Here is a 12279-nt window from a genome sequence, read left to right on the forward strand (position 1 = left end):
GTTCTACTTTTGGCAAATGTAAAAGCCCTTTCACACCAAAAGCCTCAGGCTGAAGGAAATGCAAATTCACGTCTGTACAGTAGAACGCAGAAGAAGAAAGTGCAACACTCTTCAGCAACAAAAAAGAAGAAGAAATGTTAGCTTATTTTTGCTTATTAGTATAGTTGAATTGGATCATCGAAGGTCAGCAGCAAATTGGTTAATAAAATGGGCTTAAATACATAAAGGATATTTGTATTATTACTATTTTCTTGTAAATTAAAAAGTAATGTGTTACTTTACTAGTTACTTGAAAAAAGTAATCTGATTACGTTACTTGTAATGCGTTACCCCCAACACTTATATACATATATATTTAAAAACGTTTTTGTAAAACGGTGTACACACACATGCAATCAAAGTGTAAGAAAAATATGTTGCTCATTTTTTACATGATGGTTACTCCACTTTAAAATGGTATTAAAAATGTTCAAAACCACATTTTTAAGAATGTATATGTTTTAAAATGTATTTTTCCTTTTCTTTATTATGGACACTCTTATATGAAATTGATCCCTATAACAATAATACTGTGGTTTATCTTCACCAGAATGACTGATTGAAAATGATTCATTCCTGCCATGCGAGCAATCGCTTGAAGAAGCACCTTGTGTCCCAAGTGAACTGCTACGAACGCCTCACCTGTGAATTCTGGGAAGTAGGTGGCCAGGTGAGAGTGCACGATCTTCTCCTTCAGGATGTCTGTCTTATTAAGAAAGAGAATCACAGACGACTGCTGGAACCAAGGATATGTGATGATGGTTTTAAACAAAGCTTTACTCTCCTCCATCCGATTCTGAAACACATGAGACTCAACAGACATGAGCATGAAGTCCCAGAGGAACAGCCTGCACGAGGATGAGCTCAAAGTGCACTGACCTCATTGTCACATTCAGCCAGGACCTGGTCGTACTCGCTCAGAGCCACCAGGAAGATGATGGAGGTGACGTTCTCAAAGCAGTGGATCCACTTCCTGCGCTCGGATCGCTGACCCCCGACGTCCACCATCCTGACGGCATCAGATAAACACGACAGATACAGAGTCGTTCACTTTCATTTGTCAGCCGACCCCGGAGGTCATGGAATTTCGAATAGGTTCTAAAAATGTCCATTTAAAAATTTTAGTCCACAAGTTTTAACGCATATCTTTTTTTTTTTACTGTGTCCTTGTTAGACATGTTACATGCACTTACTATAGTAATAACAATGCAATATATGCATAATTACATGCAACTAACCCTAATCCTAATTCTAACCATATAGTAAGTACACATAATTAATTATTATTACTCAGAACTTGAGTGTATAATGACACTGTAAGCCTTAAGTGTAAGCCTTATTCCTTATCATTTTAGTGAAGTACTCACACCTCAGGAGTCCATGAAGTCCCTTGTTTATTCTTTAGGTAACATTTTATTTTAAGGACCAATTCTCTCTATTAACTAGCAAGCATATTATTACTAACATATTGGCTGTTTATTAGTAAAGCACATATTAAAGGGGTCATATGATGTGATTTCAAGTTTTCCTTTCTCTTTGGAGTGTTACAAGCTCTTGGTGCATAAAGAAGATCTGTAAAGTTGCAAAGACTAAAGTCTCAAATCCAAAGAGATATTCTTTATAAAAGTTAAGAGTCAGCCACACCTACCTAAAACGGCTCGTTTAAACACGCCCCCACATACCTACGTCACGATGTGGGAAGATTTGCATAACGCTGCCCAAATGTTCACGCAAAGAAAGAAGGCGTAACTTTTATTCTCGCTGTAGTATTGTTGCGGCCGCCATGTCGTGAAGGCGCTGTGTTTCGTTGTGAAAGCGAAACTACTTTGTTTGGTCTTCCAAAAGAGGACGATATCTGCTTCGTCATGCCTGGAGCTGATCCATGCTGGTTGCTGAGGAAATACTACAACTTTGCGCTGTGGATCGCCGGATCGGCTTTCACCGTGGACGAAGCGGAGTCCAGCCCGGGGTCGTCACATGTGGTTGCCGCAAGCATCCTTCGTCGAATCCGCCGGCCGCGCCGTTCTCTAGCCCCCAGCCTCTGCTCACTCTAGGCCGCCGTGTGTGACGCTGTGTTTCGTTGTGAAAGCGAAACTACTTTGTTTGGCCTTCCAAAAATGGACACGACTAGAAATCAGTGGTTAAGTTGTATTTACAAAAAGATGAACCTTTGTCTATTTCTTTCAATCTTCTTACAGTATAATCCACTTGTGTTAAAAGAACTTTTTTATTGCCCTTCGATTAACTGCAGTTTCGATTACGATTATTTTTGGAGCAAAATAGGAACAAAAGAAATATATTCGACATTAAATGTCTGCTTAACACAGGTAAATATAATAATACATTTAAATAATGAAAATCTGAAATATTGCTCTTACATACTGTTTGAGATGCGTGTCATTTATTTACAAACAAAACATGAAAGTATCTTTAAATAATATGAAACCATTAATACAATTATAAATGCTATTTATACATACAGTGACTGTAATACACATCTTTTCTGCTGAGAAAGTTTTTAATTTCTGAATTTAAATAAACTTCGTTTTTTTTCATAATAAAAAAAGCCTCTTAAAAACGGAAATTCTTGAAAAGAAAACCTTATTAAAGTAGTTTAGCATAATCTTTTATTATTAAATCCTAAGCAGTGAAACAAATATTTGAAAATATTTCAAATACTTTTCCGCCAAATTAAAATCATGTAGTTTGACTAACGGTCAATAAGTCTGTTCAAATATCAAATAATTTGACCTTTGTAGGACAAGGCAAGGTGTGAAATAGTGTATTGTGACTCCCCAAAAACTTAACAATATTTATGAATTAATAATTCATATGTTAAACATTTTTCCTTTAAATATATATTTTTACAAACTTTACAAAAAATAATGATTATGATGTGTAAGGAACTAAGTTATTTTACTTTTTACCTAATGTTTTTTACCACATTACTTAAATACTAAAAATGATTTAAAACTTGCTCAAAATCATGAAACCAACTTAAGTACAAAGAGTAAATTTTTAAGAATTTGGCACATGCATTAAAAAAAAAAAGGTCACTCCTGAAAACTCTTTCAGCTCAATGTATATTTGCCTGTGCGTGCTGATGCATGACGAAACCCAGGTGTGGACTCACCTGAAGATGACGTTCTCCAGGTCGAAGGGATACTCGATGATACCTGTGGTGGGAACCCTGACTCTCAGAATGTCCTGCTCTGTGGGGACGTACTCAGCGTCTGAAATCCGATCCAGATCACTCAGGTAGCTGTTACGGATTAAAACAAATACTGTGGTCAGTCAAGGGCAGAGCTGATGAAACAGGTTTTACAGCAGTTATGAGGACAGTTATAAACACACAGAGTGTTTTACACCGCAACACCACACATTAACATGCTGGATATTTAAAGAAATTAATATGATTAGACAAAACACACTTTCTAATACTGGACCTCCGCTTGTGAAAAAATAAGTGCACTTAATTGCATTCAATGTGCACTTGTTGTGTACTTAAAATCCAAAAAGTATATTTAAAAAAAAAAGATACTTGCAGGTAATATAATATGATTGAAATAAAATGCCACTTAAGTGTACCTTAAAGAGAGTTCACTTTCATTACTATGTTTCTTCACACACTTAAGAACACTTTTTCAAATAATTTCAAAAAAAAATTTTTCACTTTAAAGTACATTTTAAATTATTGTTTTAATAATCTCCTGTCATGCTTTAAAGAAGTACACTTATTTTGATGTGTCGCCTAACATACTAAAGCACATGTAATGTACTTGATTATAATTTTAACCGTAGTATTATTTGATATGACATTTAAAGTTAATATATTTAAAAAATGCACTAAATTGCAACTTCATCATTATAAATGTGTAATTAAAAATATATTTAAATACATGACATACAAAATTCAATAGAAATTACATTAAAGTATATTTTAGTTTAGCATAAATGTTTGTCAGTACATTCGGTTAACCATATTTCAAAGACAATAAAAGTAATTATTAAATTACATATAAAGATGTACTTATACTGAACAAAATTATAAACGCAACACTTTTGTTTTTGCCCCCATTTTTCATGAGCTGAACTCAAAGATCTAAGACTTTTTCTATGTACACAAAAGGCCTATTTCTCTCAAATATTGTTCACAAATCTGTCTAAATCTGTGTTAGTGAGCACTTCTCCTTTGCCGAGATAATCCATCCACCTCACAGGTGTGGCATATCAAGATGCTGATTAGACAGCATGATTATTGTACAGGTGTGCCTTAGGCTGGCCACAATAAAATGCCACTCTAAAATGTGCAGTTTTACTGTATTGGGGGTCCGGGGGGGTCCGAAAACCAGTCAGTATCTGGTGTGACCATCATTTGCCTCACGCAGTGCAACACATCTCCTTCGCATAGAGTTGATCAGGTTGTTGATTGTGGTCTGTGGAATGTTGGTCCACTCCTCTTCAATGGCTGTGCGAAGTTGCTGGATATTGGCAGGAACTGGAATACGCTGTCGTATACGCCTATCCAGAGCATCCCAAACATGCTCACTGGGTGACATGTCCGGTGAGTATGCTGGCCATGCAAGAACTGGGATGTTTTCAGCTTCCAGGAATTGTGTACAGATCCTTGCAACATGGGGCCGTGCATTATCATGCTGCAACATGAGGTGATGGTCGTGGATGAATGGCACAACAATGGGCGAGTGGCCTTTTATTGTGGCCAGCCTTAGGCACACCTGTGCAATAATCATGCTGTCTAATCAGCATCTTGATATGCCTCACCTGTGAGGTGGATGGATTATCTCGGCAAAGGAGAAGTGCTCACTAACACAGATTTAGACAGATTTGTGAACAATATTTGAGAGAAATAGGCCTTTTGTGTACATAGAAAAAGTCTTAGATCTTTGAGTTCAGCTCATGAAAAATGGGGGCAAAAACAAAAGTGTTGCGTTTATAATTTTGTTCAGTGTATGTCCTGCTTAAGTGGGTCAAAACACTCTTAAGTTCAACTAACTGCTTTTAATATAAATTTAAACTATAATTCCATTTGCAAAACTGAAAAATCTGAAAACATTATATTCACACTTAAGTATATTATTTTAAAGTATATTATTTCCATAATAAGTACTCTTTTAAAAAGTATGCTACGTTTTTTTCAACAAGGGTCTGCAGAGTTCCCAGCAACATATATGACCAAACTAAAATCACATGTCAAAAATGCAGTGATTATAGCTTTTTAAGTGTTTGAAAATGACAAGACTGACTATTTGGCAGAGTCGGTTAGCTGGTACTCTCTGCGGCGGTCGTAGCATTCCTGAATCCCAGTGTCGTTCCATAGACTCCGGATGGCGTTGACTTGGGCCTCGTCCAAACTCATGATCTTATCCACCTCAATATCATTCACCAGTGTACCATTAGCCTGCAGAGACAAGCACAGCCAATCAGGATTGACCAGCATCTCCCCAGGGGACCAATGAGAGTGTGTGGTCAAGAGCCAGAGTGCAGAAAACAGCCAATTAATGAAAGTGGAGCAGAACGTATAAACAGAACGTAAAACCTGGAAGGAAATAAACAGGTGAACATAAAAAAAACACCATTATGACGTTTAACAAAACTACATTTATTAACCAATTTATTATCAAATATGGAAAGACCAAAATGAATTCCAGTAAAGGCATCTAAGCATCCTTTAAACAAGATGCAACATTGAATTCGACAATAAGACTTGAGTTCAGATAGTGAATGTTGTATATTATCTTGAAAACAAAAGTATATTGTTTCACTGGCAGATTTTTAGGATTCCTGGCAGCAAAGAATGGGAACATTATTTTTCTGATTTACTTTTCTGAAAACCAAAAAGACGTGGTAGGATGGTGTCAAATTCAACCCACTATTTAGGCACACACACGCCCATCCTTTCAACAATAGCTGGCGCTATAATAGGTACATTTGTACTTTTGTAACCCCAGAACTGTTCATGCTGAAAATGCATGGCAAAAACTGCTAAGGTGTGGTCAAGAAAGCTGAAATTTAGCATATGTGTATCTACGGTTTCCAAACTTGCGTGTGTGTGTGTGTGTGTGTGTGTGCGGTACCTGGTTGTCGGAGTTAGCATACGCGATCTTCAGCATGTCCATAGCTCTGACCATGGACTGCATGGCGCTGATCACATTCTGGTGGACGAGCTTAATGAAGCCTTTCTTATCTTCATCAGTATAACCCGAGCCATGAATGATCCTCATCTGTTTAATGAACGTACTCTTGCCACTCTCACCTGTGCCTACAAGAGAGAAAAGACAAATACATCCTTCAGCTTCTGCACTAACTAAAAAGTACTGTTGTATTACCATGTTTGTTGGACAAATTACCATGGGTTATGAATATGCCATGTACATTTGTATATCAATATACCACTGCAAGTTCTGTCTTTCAGTTCAAATAAAAAAATTTTTCAAGGAAATTAATACTTTTATTCAGAAAGGACACATTAAATTGCTCAAAAAGTCACAGTAAAGACATTTATAATGTTAAAAATGTCTATTTTGAATAAATGCTGTTCTTTTGAACTTTTGTATTAATCAAAGAATCGTGAAAAAATGTTTCTACAGCACAACTGTTTTCAACATTGATAATAATAAGAAATGCTTCTTGAGCAGCAAATCAGCATATTACAATGATATCTGAAGGATCATGTGACTCTGAAGACTGGAGTAATGATGCTGAAAATTCACAGGAAGAAATGACATTTTAAACTTTATTAAAATAGAAAATGGTTATTTTAAATTGTAATAACATTTCATAATATTACTGTTTTACAGCATTTTTTATCAAACTGAAGACTGGAGTAATGATGCTGAAAATTCACAGGAAGAAATTACATTTTAAACTTTATTAAAATAGAAAAAGGTTATTTTAAATTGTAATAACATTTCATAATATTACTGTTTTACAGCATTTTTTATCAAATAAATGGCGCATTGGTAAGCAGAAGAGACTTATTTAAAAAACATCACAAAATCTTACTACTAATCTTTGAACAGTATATAAAAAAATTGTCCACTTTGAAATCATTACCATCAATCGATAACTGGTATCAGTACCGGTAATACCATACCAACTCCAAAATAAACTACCTTTATGCTTCAAAACATTCTTTGAAATGCATGAGAAACTGTAATGGCTTGTTCTCTGGTTTTGTGGCTTTGATTAAATAACTCAAACGGTTGGGTGAATCTGGCCGCTTCTCATTTGTAATATTTTTCCCCAGAGATGAACAAAAAGTAAATCTGTTTAGTGTTTGGCTACTGTAGCAAGACAAGACTGAAACGATTATGTTCGACAGACTGAACGAGCGGCTTGCCAGAGTTGTGTTTATATTCTCCAGCTGCTGTGTCTTTACTCAGGACAGCTGTAAGATGTACATGGCTGAGGATCATTTCAAATGCTCGAATGTCACAGTGAATATACCGAGGAGAGGGGAATATATGTGCATGCCTGCAGCATGACATGCTACACACATCTAAAACCATTCTGAACTACTGTATTTACTCATTCTGGTATTATGCATGCAATTTTTCATTTTTCATATTCCATATTATTTTAGGTTGATTCCCTGAAAAGCATAATTACTGTGGCTATGAGGCACTAACAAAACATTGCTGTTTGCTTGATCATCCAAATCAGCCAGACACAGCAACACTGGCTCAACCAATGGCATGAGTTTGGGGCGTGGCTATTTGATTTTCTGACCAATGGAAGATGTGAGTGTGTTCTGCAATTCTGTTTGGTAAAATTACAAACTCTAGATTTAAATGAATTGCATAAAGGTAGGCTACAAAAAGTTATTTGTAATTTATGTATCTACAAATATGAGATAGGGCTACATAGAGATTGGGGGGGGGGGGCTTAAAAAAACAACAATAATAATAATAATTTCAATCTTTCAATATTCAATTTCTTTTTTAAAAACCTATTAATGCCCTTTTAAACCCCATTAATCTCATAGCATTATTTATGCAATTCTAATTGCAGTGTAAATGTATTCATGCCACCTATATAAATCTGTTTTAGGGATGTTACAATGAACCCAAGCCGTTTGAGATGTTAAACGAATCATGATACAGTTGGGGGTGGGTTTATATGAATGTATCTCTGAAGGGAACAGACTGTCTTTAGAAAAGTTCAGATGACATTTTCTTTTCATCTTGCATATTGAAGTCATTATTTATGCAATTCTAATTGCAGTGTAAATGCATCTAAATGCAATAGTGTAAATGCATTCATGCCAACTTTGGACAGTCTTTGCAATTATACCCAAATGCCACTTCAGGTGCAGCTTCTGAAAACTATGTTATGCCCACAGTGTAGCCATAATTAAGATTATGAGTAATAAATTCTAAGTCGAGTCAAAATATTTTTTATAAAGCACATTTTTTTTGTAATGTCTACTCAATGCTTATCTCATTTAACCCGATGAAGACTTTAAATGATCTTTTGGGTGATTCGTTTGTGATTAATTAGATTAACTAATCTTCAAATCATGAAATTAATTTAGATAACAAATGTTAATTGCTTGACAGCCCTAATACACACACACTGCAGTGTAAATGCATTCATGCCAGCTTTGAGCAGTCCTACACTCTAAAAAATGCTGGGTTGTTTCAACCCAACTTTGGGTCAAATATGGACTAGAAAATGTATACTTGAGAAAAATAATACCAATAATTGCAGTCGTTTCATGCAGCAGAGAGACTCAAAAATCAGAGAAGACAGAGGAGTGAAAGATAGAGCCCAGAGGAGAAAGAGGTTGAGGAGGGATATGCGTTTCAGTGAGTTTTGTTTAAAGTGCCGTGTGGCAGAATATCTGTCTTACCCTTGGCCAATAAACAGTCCCTGAGTGGAGTGAGAGTCTCCACACTAAAGTCATTATTCAGCCTACTTCATGTGTTAAAGCAAATGCACAACTTCACTAGACACTCACTTAAAATCCTATTTCATTTTTTTCAGAGCAGTGGCATTATGATTCGACTGAATGTAGTCTTTGTATGTATATTTCAAGTCAGATTTAGGGTAAATTGAGACTTCTGAGGTTGATTTACTGACTTAACTCTCGAGAGAATGCCTTACAGCCACAGTACATCAGTCAGACAGTGCTTAGACGCATTACATAAAATGTTATAGGGCTCATTCATAGTTCATATTTCCTTCAGTGTCGTCAGCTTCAGTACACGTTTTTCTTCAAAGTTGATTCAATTTTTTAGAGCAAAAATACATCTTGAATTTTTTTATCAGCCATTTAACAGAAAAGCTAGGGCCAGGGTTTCAAAATTAACACTCGTTAAGTGCCAAATGCGAGTAAAATTGTCCTTGCCGACTGCTGCAGTCGAGGACATTTTTTCAGCCATTACATTTATATTTAAATTCCAATGAATTAAAATGTAAATCTGAATCGCAAACTGCAACTGAAGAAAAGCTCAGACACTTTGTGAATTTTACCTTAAAATGTATCATCAGACATTAAGCAATAAAGCCTTAATTAATCAATTAATTAATTAATTTACATTTTTGCAGTCAATCACATTTAAAATATATTTTGTTATGTAATAATAAAATTTTGGCTGGTAAAACATATATTTATGGACACTAGATTTTCTGAGTTAACTCGTCATCAGAAGGTGTGGGTCCAACTTATGGGATTTCAAATTTGAAATGAAAATTTCTTCTGTGGGCCATTTTCCATTCAACCATTCTCCACTTTGCATGAATTAGCATCTTGAGAATGTCCTAGCGACATTGCGATTTTTTACACAAATGAAAATGACCAGATTTGAATGAGTTCAATCCGAAACCAAGAGATTTACGTATCAGCTTTATAATAAAGTTCAATTGAAAGTCACAGAAATGCATTTCACCATGATGTTTATTCAGCTAGGAGGTTTACAATGTAGGTGATCACAGATTATGATAAAAAAAAAAAAAAAACTTAATTTTTATTTAAATTTTTTTATAATAAGTAAACAAAAGCCACAGTGACTTGTAGTCACTTTCCCATGTGGAAATATAATGAATTATTTATAAAAAATAAAAAATAATTATGGAGACATACAAAAATATATTTAATTATAGAATAAATATACTAATGGTCAAACATTTAGAATAATTAGATTATTTTGTTTTTGAAAGAAGTCTCTTTTGCTCACCAAGGCTGCATTTCTTTGGTCAAAAATACAGTAAAAACAGTAATATTGTGAAATATTATTACAATAAAAAAAAACTGTTTTCTATTGTAAAATACTGTAAAATTGAATTTATTCCTGTGATGCAAAGCTGAATTTTCAGCATCATTACTCCAGTCTGATCATTCAGAAATCATTCTAAACTGATGATTTGCTGCTCAAGAAACATTTCTTATTGTTATATATTATAACATCGACAATAATAGTAATAGTAATAGTATTAATAATTGTGTACCAATAATAATTGAGTATTAATTAAGTAATAATTACATATTTTTGATCACATAAATTAACTCAGACTTGGTAAGCATAAGTGACTTACAAAACATTAAAAAAAAAATCATAAATCTTTGACTAGAAATGTACGCTACTAAATCAAATTTTTTAAGTTTCCAAACAATAGTTTTTAGAAGGTAGTGTGTATTTTGTCACAAACAGATTAATAGAATGTGTTTTATATTACTAAGAACAAAACCTTTTTGATATAATATGTTGATAAAGGCTGTAATTGTTTTGCACTGGCCACACATGAAATTATGTCCCTTTTTGAGCACAAAGATATCCCAATTACACACACGAAAGCACAATGCAAATGTTGTTTTACATACTGTAAAACATCTCGTTATACAACATTCTCATGTTTGACATTTATAAAGAAAACCAAGGCATTGCTCACCAGTTACAGGTAAAAGGTGTATTGTAAACGTGATGCTTATTTTGACCTTTCCGTTCGGCCTGTCTCGGGGGCCGAGCTCTTAATGTGGTCCGTGTAATAATGAATCTACTGGGAGTCTGATTCAGTTCACACACTCTGCACACGTGTGTATGAACCACTAGACTGTTAGAAGTAAATGACACTCAAACCACACATGCACGCACGCATATGACAAAGCCTTTTCTCCTACGTGTGCTGTTAGCGTGTGGTTGAGGGAGCGAGTGCTGTTGAGGAAAGTTTGTTTAGAGTTCACTGCAGGTTCTGCTTTGCATGCTTTTGCATAGTAAGAACAGAGACAGTGTCCGTGCGGCCAGGAACTGCTGTATAAAACGGTGCCACAGCAGCTAAACCACACATTCATTTCTCTCTAAAAAATCCATACACGTACAGACCCCCCAAAACATCAAACCATGTGCCATTCATCAACAAATACGACTAGAGCTTTTCTAACTTCAGCCATTTTTTCACAGTCATTTCAGTGGATGCATTATATCCGTTCCCTTGTAAACTAAAGTAGACATTAGCATAATTACTTATTAAGGAAATGACATACTTTAAAATAATATACTTAAGTGTGAACTGAATGTAATGATTTCAGATACTTAAGTGTACACTCTAAAAAATGCTGGGTTAAATACAACCCAGTGCTGGGTAAAATAGGGACAAACCCAGCAATTGGGTTGTATTTAACCCAGCATTTTTTAGAGTGTATGCTATTTGCAAATAAAATGATAATGTATTTTAGTTTATATTCATATTAAATGCAGTTAGTTGTTTTTTGACCCACTTAAGTAGGCCATAAGTACATCTTTATATGTAATTACATAATTATTTTTATTGCTGAAATACTGTAAAAGTGTAACCGTTTAACAAGCAGTTATGGTAAACTAATATATACTTTATTGTGATTTCTATTGAACCTTGTGATGTATTTAAATATATTTGTAATTACACATTTGTAAATGTTGATGTTACAATTTAGTACATTTAAATATACAGTTAAAATTATAATCAAGTACATTACATGTGCTTTAGCGTGTTAGTTGGCACATCAAAATATGTGTACTTCTTTAAAGCATGACAAAAGATTAAAACATAACGAGATAATATGTGACCCTGGACCACAAAACCAGTCATAAGGGTCAATTTTTCGAAATTGAGATGTATACATCATCATCTGAAAGCTGAATAAATAAGCTTTCCATTGATGTATGGTTTGTTATGATAGGACAATATTTGGCCGAGATACAACTATTTGAAAATCTGGAATCTGAGGGTGCAAAAAAATCA

General features: G+C 34.7%; 1 protein-coding gene across 1 annotated transcript in view; it reads right to left on the minus strand.

The window, feature by feature from the left end:
• The window catches only part of LOC107721075 (guanine nucleotide-binding protein subunit alpha-14-like), an 18561-nt gene that overhangs the window by 1773 nt on the left and 4509 nt on the right, over positions 1-12279 (minus strand). The window contains exons 3-7 of the mRNA XM_016528932.1: positions 6135-6319; positions 5304-5458; positions 3173-3301; positions 919-1048; positions 682-835 (exon numbers count right to left, since the gene is read on the minus strand). Of these exons, the coding sequence (XP_016384418.1) occupies positions 682-835; positions 919-1048; positions 3173-3301; positions 5304-5458; positions 6135-6319 (753 nt within the window). The remainder of the gene's footprint in view (positions 1-681; positions 836-918; positions 1049-3172; positions 3302-5303; positions 5459-6134; positions 6320-12279) is intronic.

This window comes from Sinocyclocheilus rhinocerous, unplaced genomic scaffold (genome assembly GCF_001515625.1).
Source record: "Sinocyclocheilus rhinocerous isolate Xijiao unplaced genomic scaffold, SAMN03320098_v1.1 scaffold451, whole genome shotgun sequence".
Classification (NCBI taxonomy): Eukaryota; Metazoa; Chordata; class Actinopteri; order Cypriniformes; family Cyprinidae; genus Sinocyclocheilus; species Sinocyclocheilus rhinocerous.